At 39.2% G+C, this 22,241-nt stretch overlaps 2 protein-coding genes across 2 annotated transcripts; both read right to left on the bottom strand.

The window, feature by feature from the left end:
• Nucleotides 1–7,532: 7,532 nt before the first annotated feature.
• LOC115673183 (peroxidase 4-like) lies at nt 7,533–9,464 on the bottom strand. Its single transcript, XM_056308946.1, has 4 exons — nt 9,056–9,464; nt 8,680–8,871; nt 8,417–8,582; nt 7,533–8,114 (listed from the first exon to the last, which is right to left on the bottom strand). The coding sequence occupies exons 1-4, from the start codon at nt 9,272–9,274 to the stop codon at nt 7,723–7,725; spliced, it is 969 nt and encodes a 322-aa protein (XP_056164921.1). The 5' UTR covers nt 9,275–9,464; the 3' UTR covers nt 7,533–7,722.
• A 10,257-nt stretch (nt 9,465–19,721) lies between these two features.
• LOC115673082 (peroxidase 4-like) lies at nt 19,722–21,909 on the bottom strand. Its single transcript, XM_030595137.2, has 4 exons — nt 21,637–21,909; nt 20,838–21,029; nt 20,576–20,741; nt 19,722–20,297 (listed from the first exon to the last, which is right to left on the bottom strand). The coding sequence occupies exons 1-4, from the start codon at nt 21,853–21,855 to the stop codon at nt 19,906–19,908; spliced, it is 969 nt and encodes a 322-aa protein (XP_030450997.1). The 5' UTR covers nt 21,856–21,909; the 3' UTR covers nt 19,722–19,905.
• Between the last annotated feature and the right edge of the window lie 332 nt (nt 21,910–22,241).

The raw sequence follows: 22,241 nt of genomic DNA, 5'->3' as shown, positions 1-22,241 counted from the left end.
AGAAGGACTAACAGAGTTTAAGAGGATAAATTGTGGGATAGGAGGATCAACCACTATATTAGTTAAAAACTATTTACCTTCAGTAGATTAGTATGGTGTGTCGTAAAAAAAGTAACATTAGCACCAACATATTGGGTACAAGTCATAGGATCATAACACCGATATCTTTTTTTGGTCTGTGAATACTCTAAAAAACACATTAGGAGGCACGAGGGGCTAGTTTATTAGTACCAGGACATAAGTTACGGACAAAACAAACACACCCAAAGACGCGAGGGGTAAGAGGGAATAACGGCTTGTCAGGAAACACAACACTAATTGGTGATTGATTATTGAGGATAGTGGAGGGCATACGATTAATGAAGTGACAGGCAGTAAGGACAACATCACTCCAAAATGATTTTGGGATAAACATACAAAACAAGAGAAAACGAGCAACTTCCAGAAGATGACCATTCTTTCTCTCGGCCACACCATTCTGCTGAGGGGTATAAGTACAACTTGTTTCATGAATAGTGCCAAGATTAGAATAAAACAAAAAAATTGATTTATGTAAGTATTCTAGAGCATTATTAGTTTGCAAAATTTTACGGGATGTATCAAACTGATTAGTAACTTCACGATTAAATAATTGAAAAAAAAGATAAAATTGAATGGTCATGAAGCATATAAAGTCATGTTAGACAAGAATAATCATTTACAAAAGTAACAAAGCACTTAAAACCATTTCTACTGTCAATACGCAAAGGTCCCCGAATGCCTGAATGAACAAATTCAAGTAAAGTAGACGCACGAGAATCATTACGACTAGGAAAAGAACTACGATGATGTTTCCTAAGTTCACACGCCTCGCACTTAGGCATAGAAACTGATTTACACTAGGGAATTATTTGTTATAACTTAAATAAAGATAAATGTCCTAAACGAGAATGCTATAATAGAGGGGTAGTAGAACTAATAGCTAGACAATTGGCGTTAGCAGTAGAGACACCATCCAAATAGTAGAGACTATCTCGTTCACGCCCTCCACTAATTGTCTTCTTTGGTTGAAGGTCTTGAAAGATGCAAGAGGAGGGATAAAATGTAACAAAACCACCAAGAGCTTTAGTTAATTGGTTAATAGACAACAAATTCAAAGGAAGTTGGGAAACGTGTACGACAGAGGACAAAGATAAGGAAGGTGTGAGTGAAACATCCCCTAATCCAACCACCCGAGTAGAGGAACCATTAGCACTTGTCCGCTTTGGGCTGGAGTTCGCACGATTTTGTTCTTTTGGGCTTTGCCTAGAAAATGTCTCGTTACAAGTTAGGACAAGTGTCACCACATATATGGCGCTTCACCTAGTCACATCTGGGCGATGTGGGATTCGGTTCATTCCTATCCCCTTCGCCATTCTCGAAGTTTGTTAAGAGCCGCTTCTTGTCCAGGCCCTCTGACCCCGGCAATCACTCCCTGCCTTCGCAGGACCGAATCGTTACATCATTAGTCTCTCAAGATCAGTAGTGATGGACAGACGAAGATTAAGTTCTTCCCACATGCCTTTCAAAGCACTGTAATACTCTCAAGAAGACTTGCCCCCTATTTAAAATTAATGATCTTCTCATATAATTCATAGACTATAGGCATGTTTTTGTCTTGTGAGTAGCTCTCCATATGATCATCCGACACTCCCTTGGTAGTTGTGTGGAACATGACATTAGCAACAATGAGTGGTTCTATGTTGTTCCATAACCACACTGAAAGTGTACCATTCTCCCATCTAGTGACCATACTCTTTAGAATCTACACTAGGAGAATTTGTTGTATACTTGAGTTTTCCTTTGACATTAATATAGACATTAATAGCTTGAGCTCATTACAAGTAATTGGAGGCTCTATTTAATTTAATGGTGGTAATTTGAACATTGACATTGTCTGGAGAAGACCTAGTGTCACTCATGGTGATAATCTCAATATGAATATATCTACCATAGATCAAGAAGACTGAAACTTCAATGTAGTAAATAAAATAACCCTTGGCTCCTTTTAATCAATATTGACATATAATCAAACGTAACTAGCTCCATCAATTTCATAAGGGGATGTTCAAATCTCAGAAATATAGGCTGTTGAATGGAAGAAAAATATCTGACTAGAGAAAAAAATTTTCTCGATTCAATTAATTATATTTTCGATGGAAATCCTACAACACCAGTTAACCATAATCAACAAAATATTTTGATCCTTGAATCCGCTGATCAATAAGTGTTGTATCTATAGTCGCAAACAAAACCTGATGGATCTGATTTCTCTTGGCCTTATATGTATCGAGACTAGAAGAAAAAAATAGGTAAAACTTATAGCTTTGGGTGGTTGCGCACTAGAGAAGGAAAAGGGTTATTAGGGGACTCTCAAGCCAGCAGTAGGATCAATGAATCAGCTAGTCAGATCTATTCTAATACCATGTGACAATTATGATTAGAGAATCTTCGGAGAAATAGAGAGGAGAAGAAGAGTGGAAAAAACAAATCGTAAAAGCTAACAAGAGGCTCACAGCTTATGTGTTACAAAAACCCTATACCTATCACAATATATTTATAGTGAATATATATTATATATGACCAAAATACCCTTATGTAGATAAAAAAAATAAAACCCATAAAATAAAATTGACACCGCTCAAATAACGTAACGGTTACAACTCCTCAGTTGCAATTTGATATAACTGTCAATCTGTTCCTTTACCTTGCTTTGTCTTCAGTTTCTGCATTCAACATTTATCCAAATTTGTTAAGTCATAATCGTCGACCTATGTCATGGTCCTCGATAAAGATTATGTCGATTAAAAAGATTTAATCATTTTTGGGTGTCAACAATAACATAATGCACAGTTTATAAAACGTTAATCCGGAACCCACCAAAAGAACAATGGGAGAATTACCATAAAAGTCTTACTATAATTGTGTTAATGCAGTCCTAAATCTTTTGTATTTGTGCCAATTGAGTGCATTAAGTCAATTTTGGCAGAAAATTACTGACATGGATGACAACCGTCCTAATATTTTAATATTTTTTGAAATTTTTTATTTATTTCCTTTTTTCTTTTCTTTTCTTTCTTTCTTTCTTTTTTTTTTTTTTTTCCCATCTTCTTCAAGCTGGCAAAGTCAGCCTTGCTGGCCCCTACCTATAGCCGATCGCCGAGGTCCGAGTTTCCTGAAAAATCGAACCGAACCGTTAGGGTATATGCTTGAACCGAACCAAACCTCGATCCGAATAGAATATGACTCAAACCAAAAACCCGGTTCGGTTTAGTTCTAATTTTCAGTTTTTCTTCGTATTTTTTTTGCCACGGGATTTTGGAAAACAATATGGGTTTTGCCTTTGTGCCCTTCATTCCCCAATTCACAGAACCATTACCTTTGGGTTTCTTTTTTTTTTTTTAAACCAAACAACCAACACTAATTAAAATTGACATTGATGCATCCACTACTTAAGATTGGCAACAATCATCCTAGAAAAGATATTATTTGACAAAAGCACATGGTACACAAAAGGTCATGCTTGAGGCAAGCTATTAGTTTTCAGTACATATCTTTTTAGTTCACTGAAATTCCAAATCCCAATTTCTAATCTACAATTTGCGCAGTCTCATAGGCAAGTCTTTCTAACGTCATTGAAATAACGATGTTCTATAGTCACCTTCGCAGGAATCCTCCTTGAGGGCTCATAACGCAACATTTGCTGCGAAAGATATCAATTTTTAATTATTAGTGAACTGACATTAATTATTTCACTAATTGAAACACTAGTTGAACTCATAAGTAGTTTCAAGTTACAGAAAGTAAATCCAACCCATCTGAGCCAAACGGGATATCAAATTCCTCACATTCCATATATGAACAAAAGTAACCAGCAAACACCCTTATTATGTTCAAAGCTAGAAAGTTGACAATTTGGTGAGAAATCAATATTAATATAGCATTATACATGTCCATCTCACTACATTTTTCAAATGAACAACGAACAACAAACAAATGCATACAACCGGCATTTGACATCACACATAAACAACGAGCAACACAATATGCCTGTACATTTAAATTTGTTGCATATCAATCAACTGTATATTTTATGGGACAAAACTGTAAACATTTTCTAAGTGAAGCAAACATGTAAAAAAGTCAAAAGGAGAATAAGCAATTAGACATTGAAGTTGAAAACCAAACATATTGATGGAAGAACCAATATACAAGCACAACAACACTGAAGACTAGCAATAATGCATTATCCATCCTCTCTCACTATAAAAAAAATATCACCGACATAGGAGCAAGCACACAAAAGAGAGGACTGACTTTGCTCCATATTAACAGAATTTGAAGACATGAAGGATCACTAGGTAACTACAAAACTACCGTCATTCTTAAAATTCCCTCTCAAAATCTCAATAAGAAAATGGTTTAACATGTACCAATCTCCAAGTTCGTCAATTATTGGGAGAAAGCAATATCGAGTTTAGCTTCGTGGTTGTAGTTGACAACTATGCATTAAATTTACAATGAAAATGAGAATCGAAGTATTTATTGTAATGTTAAAGGATATAAAAAACTCCACAGTAATGTTTTCTTACCTGACTCAAAATTTTCAAGTTCTTCTAAGTCCTTCTTGATTGACTGTGATAGTGGTGCGGATCATAACCAATTTTGAGAACACATAAGAGCCTCCAACATAGTTGGGGTCAAGGAGCTATGAAACATGTCAAGTGCACGAGCTCTTGTGCTAAATGCAGCCTCTGATGCTATAGTCAAGATGGGCACGGCCGAAATATCTCAATGGAAGAAAGGATAGGATATCTCGAAGAATTGACTTTCCACCAATTTAAAATATCGAAGTAGGAGCTATAGCGTTCACATCCTTCTTCTAATTGCTTATCTAATTCAGATTTTTCTTCCAAATATTGTTGTCCCATTTGGCTAAGATACATTGCAGTCATAATGTTCACACCAACCACGGGAGACTTTGACACGCTTATTATCCTCGTACCCTTTAACCTCAAGTTGTTTTGGGACATATAACGGTGCGATATCACTGGAACAATAACGTAAGAGATGTTACTTTAACTCGTAAAGTTTCCACCTTATGTCGAGGGTCAAGTATGCATGCAATGAACAAAGTTAGATTGATGTTTTTCACATTGCCAAAATACTTATTGAATTTGGTCTTCATTTTCTTGGCCATTTCCTGCAAACTTTTGTCCTTATTCTTACAATTTCTATCAATCATCTTAAGAACCCCATAAAATCTTTCACCATATCATTATGAGTGACATAAGAAGAAACCGATACTTTTAAAGTCGTATTATAGAATAACTTGAAGAATGGAGGAAATTGACAGGCATATTCCCAATCATTACTAGTGGCAACCCTTTCACCTTGGAAAGCTCTTCTACAAATTTGTTATCCTGAATATAATAAGACAAAAGCCTTTTTAAGCTTCAAAGCCGCTTCTAACATCATGTATGTTGAGTTTCAATGAGTCTCTACATTCAAACATACAAAACTCTTGGACTTGATATTTTTTAGCTTAATGCACCTCTTAAACCGTTGCATCCTCGCAGGAGAAGTTCTCACATAATGCACAACCAAGCGTATTCTAATAATGGAATCATCTATATCTTTCAACTCCTCTCTCATAATCAAATTCAACATCTCATGTGGAGTAACTCACCTATCAATAGTAGAGAGTTTCATGATTTAAGTCTCTTTTTCAAGTATTGAACTCCCAAGTCAATTGAGCTCGTATTATTGATGGTAATAGAAAAAAGGGCTAATACAACGAAAAACCCTAAACTAGTACACTTGTGATAAATTTACCTCAAACTAATTTTTTAACCACCATAATCTAAAACTGGTATACATGTGACAAATTTACCCTCCGTTTGTTTCTGTTAAATTTTACTGTCAAATTGCTTTGTTAAATGACTCGCAATAGTTGATGGATGTACCTATTTTCTGTTTTACCCTTCGTTTGTCACGGGTATACCAGTTTGTGATTTTTTGTGGTATTAATCCAATTTAACGGAAATTAACGGAGAGTAAATTTATCACAAATGTACCAGTTTTGGTTTTTTTATGGTCAAAAAATTAGTTTGGGATAAATTTATCACAGGTGTACTAGTTTGGGGTTTTTTGTGATAAAAAAATTAGTTCGAGGCAAATTTGTCATAGGTGTATCAGTTTAGGATTTTTCATGATATTAACCCTAGAAAAAAAGCTTTTAATTCCCCAACCAGTCAAGCATTTCACATACTAATGATTTTTTCGAAGTGATTGAAGATGAAATCATTTAGATCAATTCGGACTCCCATAGCAGAACGATTGAAGTTGAAGATAGAAGGAATCGATGAACTAGTAAATCGCACTAATTTTAAAGCATTATTGGCGGTTTAAAATATTTGACTTATTATACTAGCCTAGATATTACTTATGGCGGTGGTATTTGGCGATTGAGTGCGAGAAGATCTGGTCAGAAAAAAACAAAAGGATAAAGGCAGTGGTTTGTTTTCTTCACTTTTTGTTGCTCAGGCACTCACGTTACCCCCTTAACTTTTGGCTTTTCAAGCTGCGGTGGGGCTCCCACCTTCATCATTGCAATTGTGGCGGTGGGATTATTCTATATATACATCAGGGAGTACCTTTTGTGAAGTAGCCTTAGATGTAGAGTTAAGCTTTGAAGAGAAAAGTTTGTAAGAGAGCGACTCTAGGTGTGTGTTTTATGAGTTGTAAGCATGCGCAAAAGTATTTTGAATATATTTCTCTCTCCTTTTGTATATGTCGCAAAGGGTGGTTTGGCCATGTGTAGGGTACCGGCATCAGGGACTTCGTCCGAGCTCAGGCTAGGCTTGGTGTGGCGGCTGGGCCGGGTCTTCCGGGTTCGAGCTCGTCTCGGTCTTCTTTTTATCTTGTTTTATGCTTGGAAGCTTAACAGGCAAAAAATTAGGATTAATGAGCTCGAATTGGGTTAAGAAGTACAAACGGGCTTTACTGTAAAAGTCAAACTGGGCCGTCAACATTGACCGGCCTCTAGTACTTTGTCAATCCAAATTTCGGCCGCAAGGCCCAAGGTGCTGAAGCTGCAATGTCCCTAGTTCAGATGTCCAGAAGAAACTTGGCGGAGAAAATGAATGCAAAATGAGGAAACGACGGCATCTTCAATTAGAAGTCGAATTCCGCTATTATCGACGAATCCCATTCCTAAGATGATTCTCCTTAAAAATGTATGATGAATTTGTTTCAGGTGTCAACGGTTAAGCAACAGAACAAACCCGATACTCTCGAAATCTCTCATATATTTCTAAACCAGCACATCAAATCTAGAGGAAATTGTTTTCTTTTTGCTTTTTCTTCCTCCTCTTCTTTGATCTCCTCTGTTAGATGTACCTGCTACATGCCCACGAGACGATAGAGAAGTTCATATTAATAGTGGCTACTGGTAAACATCATGATACATTTCCTAACAACTTTCGTTTTTCGGGCAAAGAAATGTGTAACAGTTGACGAAATCTCGACAGGACTTTTATTACAATATTCGACTCTTACAATTCCATCTCGACGGTCACACCACAGCGAAAACTTCAAATGCAAACGACAGAACAAACACCAGGAAAATAGAACTCGATCAAAGAGAAATTTATTGCTGAAACTCCAAATTAAGGAGTATATATAGACCCAAAATTCATCAAATTAATTAATCCTCCTACAGTTCTTCCTGATCTCGCCGTTGGATCCGGTGAGGGGCTTGATGTCGCCCATATTGATCATGGAGGCCACAAAGTCCTTGAAGAAGGTGTCTTGGCTTTTGGCGTAAGTCCTGATGAGCGAGTCGGTGGACCCACCGTTGAAGAGCTGTTGGTCGGAGTGGAGGAGGCCTCGTTTCTTGATAAGGTTGACGTAGTAGGTGTTGTCGAATGATGTTGCGCTCTGGAAGTCGAGCCCGTCCAGGTTGTTATCGCCGACACCGGTGGTGCTTGGGCAGTTGCTCTTCATCGTTCGGGCAAATGAGCTGTCGATGTTGCTCTCGTTGTAGATCCTGGCCCGGAAGTTTGTGCATCTCGCTTGCCCAATTGTGTGTGCTCCTGCGTATTTAAGAGCAAGAGAACATACAAACAAGTATTAATTAGAGTAGTTTGGATCTTATAAAATTCTAAGGGTGATGAGGGGGAACCAAGTAAAGTGTAGAATTGCATTAACATTTGTGTGTTCTTTAGCAGGACCAGTGTGGATCTCATAAATTCTTGAAATGTGATCAACTAGATTTAATAGATTTGGTTTATGGAGTAGTTGCTGGTGCGAAATCATTTCCTCATGGATTTTTGCAAATTACCAAATTTTTCTCGAGAGAGAGAGAGAGAGAGAGAGAGAGGGGGGGGAAATTCACCGTATAGTGCGACGAGGTCCTTTTGAGAAAGGCCATGATTTTGGAAGCTGGAAATGAGAGCGTTGAGGTTATTAGTTGGAGGAGGGATGCTGTTGTTAGCTGCTGCCTGGCTCGCAGTTCTCGCATCTCTCCTGCCCAGCTTCACATCCCACCCTGGCCCTCCCAGCTGCCCAAATTCATTCGCAACAAATTATTACTCATCCAAAATAATCAGAAGCTTTCGTCTCTACTGTTCCATAGCTAGTCGAGTTCCAATGACTTACTATCTCAACGGAGTCTCGGGAGATAATCGCCAACAAATCAGCACACGAGACAACGCCGGGGCACACTTTCTCTACCGCGGACTTAATCTTGTCCACCACATCGAACCCTCGCAAGGAATTTTTGTTCGGGGCAGCGTTCTTCTCTCCGGTGAAAGTGGGCGTGTCGTCCAAGAGGTTCGATCCGTCGCAACCCTGATAAATATACCATGAACATCAATGAGGCAATGACTTTGGTTTGTTGTTTACTTAGCCAAACTCTTTCTTCGCTAAGAGCATTGATAGCTTTTTCAATTGTAAGAAACGTGAATGTATGAATTGGTCTTAAGTATTGGGGAATAATGTTGAGAAGTTAAAGTGGATGAGAAAGAGAAGTTACATTGACGAAGCAATCGTGGAAGAACAAGCGTGTGAGCGAGGCACCCATGCGGGCCTCTTTGGCAATCGCTTCATGCACGATTGACTTCACCGTCGGGAAGAGTTGGGGGCAAGTTTTGGCGTAGTAGAAGATCGAAAGTTGGGCACTCGTGCCCCCAATGAGGAGCACAACGCATGCCAAAGTCAAGATGGCCTTCGAAAATGAAGAGGACCAGGCCATTTTCAGCACGCTAATAACGAACTGTGTTGTGGGTGTGATGAAGAAATGACTCGATACGAGTGGGGATTATATAGTGGGCGGTTCTCAAGGCGACAAGGGGTTCAGCGGGTGACCTAACACGTAGAGTCATGAAAGTATATGGCGATTCGACGTTCAGAAAGATGAAAGGAAAAAGAAAAGAAAAAAAATTGAGAGAGTCAAATTCAGACAGTAATATAATATAAGGGATTAGGCAATAAAGAGATGATGATATGGGACGAATCATTGATGAAGTAGGGGAAACGCGGTTTTCGTTGAAAACTGATGTTTACACTGCCAAATGATGTAATAATCTTTGTTTAAATGGAGTTGGTGGATTACTTGTCAAAGGTCTCCATATGTTAATGTCTCGTGGTCTACACATGAAAAGAGATTAATTATCCGGGGGATTGGGAAATCGAACATTACTGGCAACCCTGAGCCAATGTACAGCTTTTGGCAGCTCCGATTACTTCAAACTTAAGAGCCGTGCACGCATTCTTTTTCAAAAGGGTGATCGGTTCTCGGTCCGGTCCGGTCCTATCTAGAAATCGGGAACGAGATTAGAAGGACCGATTCCCAATTTTGGAATAGGAGACTGGTCTAGTTCTCAGGCGGTCCAATGTCAGACCCGCATGACGAGCATCGGAAAAAAATCAATGACGCGGCCTTCATTTTCGTTGCCCCTCTTGAACTTCTTGCCACCCAGCGTGTGTGGGGAACCACGTTGTACGACCAGGTCACCGAGGAAGAGACGGTGGCGGCCTTCTTGTACAAGATGGGAAGGCTGTGGCTTAGGCCGAACGAGTTGAGGGCGGAGATCCGGTGGGGCCATGCCTTGTGGGTGATTGGCCGTGGGGACAAGACTATCAAGGTGAAGCTATGGAGGAACCATAGGATGAGGGTGAGTGAGGTTGCAGCTTCCATGAGCGCTGATGGTGTGCTCACCGTCGTGATTCCTGAGAGGCGATTACCGTTGACGAGCGAGGCTGAGAGGCAATCAGGGTTTAGCCGATTAGGGTTGTGAAAGTCTGAAGAGGTGTGCGTGAGAGAGGAGAGGGAAAGAGCATAGGCGTGACTTGACTCGTGAATTGTGAGAGGCGAAGGAAAGAGGAGAGGAATGGATGCGTGAGAAATAAAAATAAAATAGATAAAAAATAATTGGTCCAGTTCAAGTGGTCCGATTCCGCCCTGGAACGGGGGACTGGACCGAAAATCACCGGTTCCAATTTTATGGAATCGGGAACCGGACCGATGCTCTTGGAAACCATCTAGAACCGGCTGGTCCGGTTCCCAGTTCGATTGGTCCTTGTTGCTCACCCCTTCGTTTTTTTAGCTTCAATTTCTAAGAGAAGTTCTTTAAAATAAAATTTCTAAGAGAAGTAGATGCCTAATATATATCAAAGCATAGATCAATATAAAGTTCGAATATTGACAAATTCTCCGGTTTGTGTTATTAACGCTCAGTTTGATCATCTTGTTTTCAAGTGCAAGGCCTCCTTTCGATGAGAACAAATTGTTGTATAGTAATGGCCTATGTTGATGAAGGATCATATTACGAGGTTTGATCCTTATCCAAATAATTATTGCTAAATTATTTGGCAGCTCGGTTCTTCTCCACTCGCAGAATTAAGGGTCAATTTCTTTAGATTTCTAAGAGGTTTAGTGTGCTGCACTATGGTCAAATGACATATATGATCGGATAGTTCCGTGTGTCTAGTCTCAAATGCATAAGATTTTATGCAATTCAAAGTTTTCTAGAGAAGGCTATGCACAAAATACCAAGTCCTGGTAAGAAAAATGAAGATGTCAGCTCTCAACCATTTATGTATTTATTAAGTTCTATGCATCGTATTTTGCTTCTACAGTCAAGAGCAAATGTCGGTTTTCATGTTTTATCTAGGTATAGTTGGTCCTTGTCAGGAAAGTTCAAAGGTTGATGTCTTGAAATTCTCGTGTGCTTGGACGGTTGTTTTTAAGCTGTGCCTACATAAATTTTGTTAAAGTTTCCTTAAGAGTTAGTTGTATCTACATAGTGATAAGAACAACGCAAGTGCAATAACTTTCGTACGACGTTTACTTGAGTACCATAACTTTTTTTTTCGCTCACTTAAGTACCACATCAGAGTAAAATTGATCATTTGAGTGCCATTTCCAGCAAATCCAACTTGGCTTTTTAAATTAATTTTCCATCCAACGTGGATTTTTTAAATGTTTATTATTATTTTTTAAAATTTTATTTATTTATTTTGAATTTGATTTATTTTTAGTTTTTATTTTTCTTTTCCTTTTTTAATTTGCTTTTTTTTTCAAGGTTGGCGAGGGTTATCGGTGACCTCCCCAAATGGGCGAGGGCCGCCTTGCCCTCCGCCGCGAAGGCTCAAGCAAGGCCATTGCGGCCTCTCCGGCAGTGGGCGAGGCCAAGAAGGCCATCGCCAGATCTGGACGGCCGCGGGCAAAGTGGCCTCGCCAAATCTAGCTGCAACGCCTTGACCACGGCCGCCCAGATCTGGCGATGGCCTTCGCGGCCTCGCCCACTGCCGGCGAGGCCGCGATTGCCTTGCCTGGGCCTTCATGGCAGAGGGCAAGGCGACCGTCGCCCATATGGGCTAGGGCTTCGCAGCCGGCGAGGGTTGTTGGTGACCCTCACCGGCATTAAAAAAAAAGGCTAAAAAAAGGAAAAGAAAAATTCAAAAGTAAAAAAAAAGTAATTAAAAAAATAAAATAAAATAAAATAATTCAAAAATATATTTAAAAATTGTCCACGTCAGCGCCGGCGAAGCCATGTCGAACAACCAGCGTTCACGTCAGATTTTTCGGCGAGGCAAATCGCCGATGGCACTCAAGTGATCGATTTTTCGAATTTGTGGCACTCAAGTGAACAAAAAAAAAGTTATGACACTCAAGTGAGCGCTGTACGAAAGTTGTGGCACTTGCACTGTTCTTATCCCTATCTACATATATTGGTTTCTCACCGAAGCTCAATCGTTAGTATTCAATTATCAATTCAGCGGCTACCCTTATTTACATGAATAATTAATTATTTGGCAAAAGGACACTATAAGTGCCATAAGTTGTGTACAGAGATCACTTTGGTGCCATAACTTTTTTTCGGATCACTTTGGTGCCAAGTCGGAGGAAAAGAGACCACTTTAGTGAATCCGGCCAAAATTCCGGCAAAAAAAAGAGCTACGTCAAATTTCCGGTGAGTCATGTCAGCATCGGAAATTAATAAAAAAAGAGCCACGTCAGATTTCCGGCAGCCATGTCAGCATTGGCACTAAAGTGATCGTTTTTCAAAAAAGTTGGCACTAAAGTGATCCGAAAAAAAGTTATGGCATCAAAGTGATCTCCGTATACAACTTATGGCACTTATAGTGTCCTTTTGCCTTAATTATTTGGTTGGATTAGAAAAGGAATGGAGATACGGACAGGAAAAGATTATCTCTCCCCCTTGTACCGATATGGTATGTTCCTTGCAGTACTCGTACTACTAGACAGAAGTGTTTGAGCTTTTGTAAGGTACCGTTTGTCCACCAGCTTACATCCATCCATAATGTACAACGATTTCAAATAATCTCTTTTCATCTACTATATGCCCGTACAAAATGTCTGGTATGAGTCGATCTACCAAGAGGGGGACGTTCTCCACATATCGACCCATCCTCATTAGATAGTACTTCAAATGCACACGGGATCTCCGATTCCGTCATACATGGTAAATTCAGGGATTTTGAATTTCTCCGGGAATTTCATCTTTGTAAGATGGAGTACACCCGTCATAGATTGCGGCTCATACCCGTAAATCAGATAGAGCTTTTCCTCAAGCTTGGCGAAGCGGCTGTCACTCTCCTCTTCATATTTAGCAGCCAAGGCCTTGGAGATTGGGTCAGGATCCACCACCATCGGAGGCACTCGAGACGGCTCTCCGGTCACTTTCTCCTTAGGCTCTTGGACTAATGGTTAGGGAGGAGTCGATGGTGATGAGCACGCCGGAGTAGACCACGTCGCGATTGCTTTCGATTGTTGAGCTAGGTTGGTGAAAAGAGCGGTCAACTACTCGATTTTGCTCTCCATAGAAATGAAGCGGGCATTCTGCTCTTCCATGTTCATTTTGAAAGCTCTCGATCGTGTGCTAATAGAAGATCTCCTAGAAGCCGTAGCTTAAACACCTTCAAATTTGTAAAATTAAAAAATGAAAAAGAGACGAAGTCAGTATACGAAAGAGAAAGGAATACAACCCTTCAATTCTATCACCCCGTATTTTATTTTTCTTAAGCTAATAACCTTTTTGGACTTAAATGGGTTATAAATGGGTGTTTGTTTTCAAACCCATTAAGACCCATGTCTAGTTGGACTTTGATGTTATGAACCCACTTTAACCTGTTTTTAGATTTTCAAATAACTCACATCTGATCCGGCTCATTGAATTTGAGTCAAAAAATGGGTTATGAACCCATTTTGCCAGCTCTAGGTGTGACAGAAACGTTCGGTCAATGTCATTTATAGGCCATGGACACGTTTGACTTCAATCGCATTAGATACTAATCGCACGTTAAAAGTCCAATAGAAAAATTCACACTTTGATTAAAGGAAAGAAATGAGAAATTACATTAATCTTGCGCGAATCTTGTGCCATGATGGATTCTCTCAATTGTTTACATATGTCATGATGAAATAAATCGACCAAGGTTTACTAAAGTTTATTGGCCGACAGGTGCTCAAGTTTCGGAAATAATTTTTTACACATCAACGCGAGTCAATTTGCTCAAAATGCCTGCGTGGAACTTTTCTAAAGCCGTCTGAGAAGCTTCTTTGTTTGTCTGACTGTGACTGTGAAGACAGGAAATGCAGTGATATGTGGGGGAGTTGTGGAAACGATTGTGACTCCTTCAACAAGCTTCTGTATTTTCATTGCTTTCTCTATCTCGATGCCATCATGCGGAGCAGTCGAATTAAAAAAAACCCGAGGCCTGTGGAGACAACATTTCTTGTCTATTCAGTATTTATTTACCGATTCTCTTTGACTGTATGACCCTCCTCATCGATCCAAAAAGGTTGATTCGGTAGATTTAATACTAAGTTTTCATTTCACACTTGAGTTTTCTTCTCTGTATTTTCTTAGTTGGCAAGGACGGTGCATGCTTCTTTGGCAAGAAAAACCAACACATCATATACTTGACCAAATAAAAAATTGTAACTTCTATTCATTGGGTCCATAAGGCATTTCAAGGAGTCTGTCAATCAAGGAAGCATGCCGGTAGCAATCCAGCTGGGGTACTTCCCGCTGGGTCAAGCACGTGTAAGCACGCTGGCAAGGGTTAATCCTAAATCCGTAAGATGGATCTTCTACTCCTGGAATTTAGACGAACATCGAGCATTATCGTAAATTGGTAAGTTATTCAAGTAAAAACTGACAAATTTGTACAAAAATTGGTAATTTGCGACCTATAAAAAAGATTTGGTAATTTCATAAACATGGACACTGGCCTTTCGTGGCACGGCTGGCGTTGACGTGACCAAGTTTTAGTAATATTTTAATTTTTTTGATTTTTAATTTCTTTGTCTTTTCTTTCTGTTTCTTTTTTCCTTTTTTACTTTTTTTTTATTGTTAAGACTGGAAGGGGGCGGCCTGCATGGACATTAATTTAGAAATGCGTCAAAATGTTTAGGTGGTGTGAACGATTGAACATCTAAACATGGACATGGGATCGTGCCTGTAATCGATTGTTGACTTGGTTCGAGTCCTCACTCACATGTGAAACAATGTCCGATTTGTATGGTCGGTTCAAGATCAATTTGACTTCCTCAATTTATGTTTTGCGTCCATGTCAAGGAACATTGGGATGTCTCTTTCGTAATATGTCTCCATCTTCCTTACTTTACTCTTGGTTTTTAGCCCAAACAAGTGAGTCGCGGTACCATCTCATTTTCTACGACATAAGAGAGACTCGTCCGCATACATTACATGTTCTTTGCTATAAACAATTTGATGGTAAGTGGAACAAATAATCTTATCCCAAGATGGTTAGTTAGGGTCTTATTGGTGACGTCCTTCGGCATAGTAACATACCTTTATTAGGTATGGGGTTGTTGATACGGGACACCAGGGGTAATTGATAATCAAACTTGCCAACTAGCATGCTACGATATTATTCGATTTGTGCGTTACAAAAATTACATAACACATCATTAAACCTGTCAAAATGGGTCATGAATGAGCCCGCAGGATAGAGTCTTCACCCTTATGAAAAATATCATGACGACTTTATTTTTTTGCCCATTATTTTTTTTATTAATCTTATAAGTTTCGTTTGTTAATTATTGGAGTAGATGTTTCCTTGGTTGCATTTGGCATTATTATTTTTATGTAATATTCTAATGTTAGTTCTTGTCATTGCAACCTATTGTCAGTATAAATCATCTTCTTCAATATCTTATATTCTATTAAATTAAAATTTCAATTCCTCCACGTCATTTGATGCTGTAATTTTATAAATTCACTACTAAATACTATTTTTCTCTTATTCTTTATTGTGAATCAACACACAAATTGAAAATTCCAAGCAATGTTGAAAATCAATTTTTTAGCATCTTATAGTTGAAAGAGTGATTTTATCCAAATAACATATACACACGAAAAGCTCAAAATGGGTTAAATAAGTAGATACATATTTTCATAGGTTGGATTATACATAGAAGTAATTTAGTAAATGGGTCGGGTTGGGTCGAGTATGAGTCACAAAGTTTGTGTCGGGCGATTTTCGACCCAACTCAAATCCAACCTGACCCACCCATTCGACAGCTCTACCGACAACCATTGTGAGACTCAATAAGTTCAATTATTTTTGGATGATCTAGACCCAAATCAACGCATGTGCCTTAGCAGCTCCCATTAAAAAGATTATTCAGAAATCAATTACTCGAGGCAGACATGAGATCACAAGTTGGGGTCCGCCTTGATCTTCCTTTAATTGTTGACCAATGATAGTCTTATGAAAGACATAGCATTGCTCCAGTTTCAACTAAGCTAATAAAATATTTTTCGTTAGGTGAACAAATAATACAGAATTTTCGGCGGAGAAGAACCTTCCAAACCGTCGTTTTCTTCTATTGAATGTTATCATATGCAAAAGAAATGCATTGAGGATTGGAACGAAAATTAAAAATGTTGAGGTTTTAAATAATGATCTTACAAATAATACGGATGACAATTCAATTCTAAAATTTTCAATTTTGCCATAGTCCTAATCCATTGTGCAAAATTCCAACATAGTCCTTTTGGTCAATTTTCGTCAAAAATAGCCAACGTGGTGGTCCAGTCATCGCGGGCCGTCCTAAGTGGCACACTACCACATTAGCGATTTCCAATGAAATTGACCGGAAAGATTATGTTGGAACTTCGCGCAAAGATTTACAATTAAATTGGCAAAATTAGAAAATGAATGAATTGATATCCTTACAATAAGTTTGGAACCAATTGGACAATTCCCCCACTTTTATAAGCAATCCCATTTAGATAAAAAAAGGTTTTAAAAAGATATCTTGAATAAAAATATCAAAAAACAAGAATACCTCTTCTTCCGAAAGAGTTTTTCAAATTTTCATGGCCTGGCTTGGTCAATACCTAGCCGGGCCATTTTTTGTTCCATGTGAGGCAAACAAACAGAACTATATTGAAACTTCTTTGTCCATTGTTAGTGAAAAAATAATGGGAGAATGATACTATAAATGTTATAACTTTCGTACGGCGCTCAGTTCATTGCCAAAAATTTTTGTGCGATTACTTAAATGGTGTCATATTTGTTAAACATCGTTTACTTGAGTGCTGGCAATTTGTCTCGCCAAGAATTCCGACTATATAACGTCCGACATTACTCGCCAGTAAAATGAAGCAAGTGAGTGTAAAACGACATCGTTTTCCACATGTTTGCCAAATTAATGAATTGGGGCAAATCTTCAAACCCTAGGCTCCGGACTAGGGGCGAAGGCCAAGAAAGCAATGAAAAAGTCGTTGAATAAGGCGTCCCCGCAGACGGCTCTTTTGAATAGTGAGAAGGAAGATGTTGATGTTTTTGGTACGCTGATTTTTAACTACAATGTCATTTTATTTTTGCTTTGGCTTTTGCTTTGCGACTTTATATCTCTGGTGTTTTCAATGTTATTGGTTCCTTTTGCGTTGAAGCCATTGGAAGGTGGTCATAGGCATAAACTTCCCAAGGAGAAACCTTCCGAGAGTTCTTGGTCGGTTCTTTGTCCTTATTACTTCCATATGGGAATTACAAGCTTAAGCAATACACCGAGGTGAATGAGGCTAGAAATTTTAGAGTATCAAGAGCTGTTTCGTCGATCTAGCAGATGAATGCTACTTTGGTCCGATTCTCAATGGTGTCACCGTGTTACTTTACTGAAATGGTGCGCGAGATCCTACCTTCACTTCTCCTTACTATTTTGACTTTCTTGCCAACAATCCTCTTAATCATCTTTCTATCAACCTTGACCGGTTTCATGGACCCACCCAAGAACTGAACCAGATCCGTGATTCGGTTCTCGGGTGAATCTAGGAACTAATAGGCAGTTCCCGATTCACATTTTGTGGAATTGACCCTTAGTAAGAGGTTCCCGGTTCCAGGATGGGAACCATCCACCTTGGAACCGATCACTCTTAGCACGAAGACTGTTGAGATGAGATTAACATCGGCCATAAAGATGGAGGAAGCAGCTATGGTTGCAGAGGCGGTTGCACTCGCCGAGATAAATTCCCTTTCTAAAATTAGGGTTTCAATTTCAAATTATTTTGGCGGATTGTGCCTTGTTAATCAAGGATTATTCATGTCGGACTTGAATTTCCTTTAGAAAAGCTATGTCAGAATCAAAATTTAATTTAAAAAATCATGTAGGATGAATCGCCAAAATAGGTGCTTCAATGATTGATTTTTAACTAATGTGGCACTTAAGTGATCGCTCGAAAAATTTTGGCACTGAAATAAGCAAAGTACAAAAGTCATGATCCCTTGTGGTGTCATTTTCCCATAAAATAATTATTTCTAAACGGTTGTGGCACGTTTCGTGTATATATTTGTAATTAAGGAATTTATGTAGCATTTTATAAATAAGGATATATTTAAGCCGAAAGTGAGGTCTGGCTTTTGGCTTTTCAAATTTACCTTTTTTTATTTATTTAAAGGATATATCTCCCTTTTGTTCTCCACTTTAATATATTTTTCTTGTCAAAAAACTTTTTCAAAGGCTAAAGTTGTGAAATCGTAAAATATAGGGCAAAATTTACTAAAAACCCTAAACTACATTTCTTTCTGACATCAATGTAGGCAGATTTTTAACGATCCTCATTGATGGAACTTTAACGGAGTGGGTATAGTTTGGGATTTTTTATGTCATAAATTTTTTTTTAAGGTAAATGTGTCGTAGTGGGTATAGTTTGAGGGTTTTTGGGTGACTTTCTCCTTAAAAAAACTCTTCATTTACGAAAAGCACGCTACACACGTAGCGCATGTTGGTTCTGGTACAGAAAATGTAAGTGAAAAATATTAGGCTCCTGCCATAAAGGCAGGAATCAATGTATCGTTCATACAAGAATCGATCGGATATTTACATGTTTTGCCAAGGTTTGGAAGTGGTCAACTCTACTAATTTTCGACCAAAAATAAAAACTCTATTAATTAAGCTATGGACTTCATGAAAGGTTGACAAAATCAAACAAAATCAAAACGATCGGTCGGCATTGACTGGCCTCTGGTCTCCATCGGTCAAAATTTCGGTGGCCGGGCCCGAGGTCTTCAAACTGCAATGTCCCTAGTTCAGATGTCCAGAAGAAACTTGGCGGACCAAATAAATGCAGAATGACGGAACAACGGGATCTTCGATTAGAAGTTGAATTTCGATATTATCGGCGAATCCAATTCCTAGGATGGCTTTATTTTAAAATGTATAATGAATTTGTCGGAGAAATTCAATTGTCAATAGTAAGCAATAGAGTAATCCCGGTACATCCGGAATCTGTCGTATTCTTCAAAGAAAGAACATCAAATCTAGAGGAAATTGTTTTCTTTTTGCTTTCTTTCCCTCCTCTTCTTTGAGCAGAATGTATTAACTCGATTAGTGCATAATTAATGCTATATGTTGTAGCTGCAACAAAGCCAGGTGTAATTTCTTGCCTTTGTGATTTGATTTTGTGTACCACTCTAATTGAATGTCTTTCACACAGGTCTTTTCTCCAGAGGAGAAATTTCCAAGGCTTTGGTTTCGATTTACTCACAACCGTCGACTTCTTTGATCTCCCTCTTGTCGATGTACCTGCTAGATGCCCACAAGATGATAGACAAGTTCATATTGATAGTGCAGCCTGTTAAGGAATAGTGTCTATTTGTAAACATCGGGATGCATTTCCTAACAAAGATATCTATAACAGTTGACAAAATCTCGACAAGACTGTTATTACAATATTTGACTCTTACAACTTTTTCTTAATGCTGACACGACAACAAAAGCTTCAAATGCAAACAAACACCCGCAAAATACAGCTCGATCAGATTGAATTTTATTACCGAAACCCCATATCAAGGAGTATACATAGACCCTAAATTCATCAATAATTAATTAATCCTCCTACAGTTCTTCCTGATCTCGCCGTTGGATCCGGTGAGGGGCATGATGTCGCCCATATTGATCATGGCGGCCACAAAGTCCTTGTAGAAGGTGTCTTGGCTTTGGGCGTAAGTCCTGACGAGCGAGTCGGTGGACCCGCCGTTGAAGAGCTGTTGGTCAGAGTGGAGGAGGCCTTTTTTCTTCATGAGGTTGACGAAATAGGAGTTGTCGAACACTGTCGCATCCTGGAAGTCGAGCCCGTCCAAGTTGTTGTCGCCGACGCCGGTGACGCTTGGGCAATTGCTCTTCATTGTTTGGGCAAATGAGTTGTCGATGTTGCTCTCGTTGTAGATTCTGGCCCGAAAGTTCGTGCATCTCGCTTGCCCAATTGTGTGCGCTCCTGAGTAATTAAAAGTAGGAGGACATACACATAAGTATTAATTTGAGTAATTTGAATATTATAAAAATATTAAGAATACTATATAGACTCAGTCTATGGGTGATAAGGCGGACAAACCCAATTAAAGTGCAGAAATTGCATGAAATGTTAGGTTCGTTAGGAGGATCCAGTAAGGATCTTATAGATTCTTGATATGTGATTGACTCGATCTAATGGATGCAAGCTCTATACATATCATATGGTGGAGAGAGAGAGAAAGAGAGAGAGAGAGAATTTACCGTATAGAGCGACGAGGTCCGTTTGAGAAAGGCCGTGATTCTGGAAGCTGGAAATGAGAGCGTTGAGGTTAGAAGTTGGAGGAGGAATGCTGTTGTTAGCTGCTGCCTGGCTCGCAGTTCTCGCATCTCTCCTCCCCAGCTTCACATCCCACCCTGGCCCTCCCAGCTGCCCAATTCATTCGCAACAAGTTATTAGTCATGCAAAATAATCAGAAGCTTTCGTCTCTACTGTTCCATAGCTAGTCGAGTTCCGATGACTTACTATCTCAACGGCGTCCCGGGCGATAATAGCCAACAAATCAGCACATGAGACGACGCCGGGGCACACTTCCTCCACCGCGGACTTAATCCTGTCCACCACATCGAACCCTCGCAAGGAATTTTGGTTTGGGGCCGCGTTTTTCTCTCCAGTGAAAGTAGGTGTGTCGTCCAAGAGGTTTGATCCGTCGCAACCCTGATAAATAAATTATGAATATCAATAGGGCAATGACTTTGATTTGTTATTCAATGAGCCAAACTCTTTCTTAGCTATGAGCATCGACCACTTTTTCAAATGACCATATTACAATCCCAGCCAATAAAAATATGCTTTTAAATTTAGCAAATATGAACTTGACTTCAGTGCAGCATCTTACGTCATGATGGCTTACCAGGTCAAAGTGCTTTCTTTTGTTTATGCACGGGATACGTTCCTTACAAATGACATACTAGGTTAAGTGTTTCTTTTTACGTATTTGCATAGGACACTTGACAAGACAAACCGACACCCTACTTTTGTTTTATTGATTCTTTTCTCTAACTATTTTGAACTCCGCTAAGGATGACGAAAAGAAAGATTAATCAATCACTAGACGACGAAGAAAAAGAGAGAGTGTTGTCTAGGCTTGACCGATGCAAAAAATAACACCTCGAGAACATGTTGTTGGGGTTTTGTTGACGAATGAATGGACCACAAAACTCGTAGGGCACAAATACAAATGGTGAAAGAAACATGAATGAATTGGTTTTAACTGTCGGCAAAGAATGTTGAGAAGTTAAAGTGGATGAGAAAGAGAAGTTACATTGACGAAGCAATCGTGGAAGAACAAGCGGGTGAGCGAGGCGCCCATGCGGGCCTCTGCGGCAATTGCTTCCTGCACAATTGACTTTACTGTCGGGCAGAGTAGGGGGCAAGTTTCGGCGTAGTAGTAAATGGAAAGTTGGGCACTCGTGCCACCAACAAGGAGCGCAACACAAGCCAAAGCCAAAATTGCCTTCGAAAAAGAAGAAGACGAGGCCATTTTTTCTGCACGCTACTAACGAACTGTTGTGTGTCTGATGAAGGAATGACTCGATATGAGGAGGATTATATAAAGAGGCGGTTCAGCAGGTGACCTAAAGCGAAGACTCATGAAAGCGCATGGCAATTTCACGTTTCAGAAAGAGGAAAAAGATGAAACAATTAAGAGATGAAGATATGGGACGAATCTTTGATAAAGTGGGAGAAACGCGGCTTTCTTTGAAAACTGATGTTTACACTGCCAAAGGATGTGATAATTTTCTTTAAATGGAGTCGTTGGATAATTTGTCAAGGGTCTCCGCGGGTAGATTTGATATTTTTGTCGAAAAGTAGGCATTCATAAACGAGAGACATCGCTGATAATGTCTCGTTGTCTGCACATGAATA

This window comes from Syzygium oleosum, unplaced genomic scaffold (assembly GCF_021117445.2).
Source record: "Syzygium oleosum isolate NSW1041296 unplaced genomic scaffold, Sole_v2.1 Sole_v2.02, whole genome shotgun sequence".
Lineage (NCBI taxonomy): Eukaryota > Viridiplantae > Streptophyta > Magnoliopsida > Myrtales > Myrtaceae > Syzygium > Syzygium oleosum.
This window is presented reverse-complemented; position numbering and strand designations above follow the sequence as displayed.

Bases quoted from the DNA above. Each gene is read 5' to 3' on its own strand.
- LOC115673183 (XM_056308946.1), bottom strand. From the start codon at position 9,274: ATGGCCTGGTCCTCTTCATTTTCGAAGGCCATCTTGACTTTGGCATGC. The intron at 8,872-9,055 runs GTAACTTCTCTT...TATATTTATCAG, and splicing joins TCCACGATTGCTTCGTCAAT to GGTTGCGACGGATCGAACCT. The intron at 8,583-8,679 runs GTAAGTCATTGG...GAATTTGGGCAG, and splicing joins CCCGAGACTCCGTTGAGATA to CTGGGAGGGCCAGGGTGGGA.
- LOC115673082 (XM_030595137.2), bottom strand. From the start codon at position 21,855: ATGGCCTCGTCTTCTTCTTTTTCGAAGGCAATTTTGGCTTTGGCTTGT. The intron at 21,030-21,636 runs GTAACTTCTCTT...TTTATTTATCAG, and splicing joins TCCACGATTGCTTCGTCAAT to GGTTGCGACGGATCAAACCT. The intron at 20,298-20,575 runs GTAAATTCTCTC...TTAATTACTCAG, and splicing joins GGACCTCGTCGCTCTATACG to GAGCGCACACAATTGGGCAA.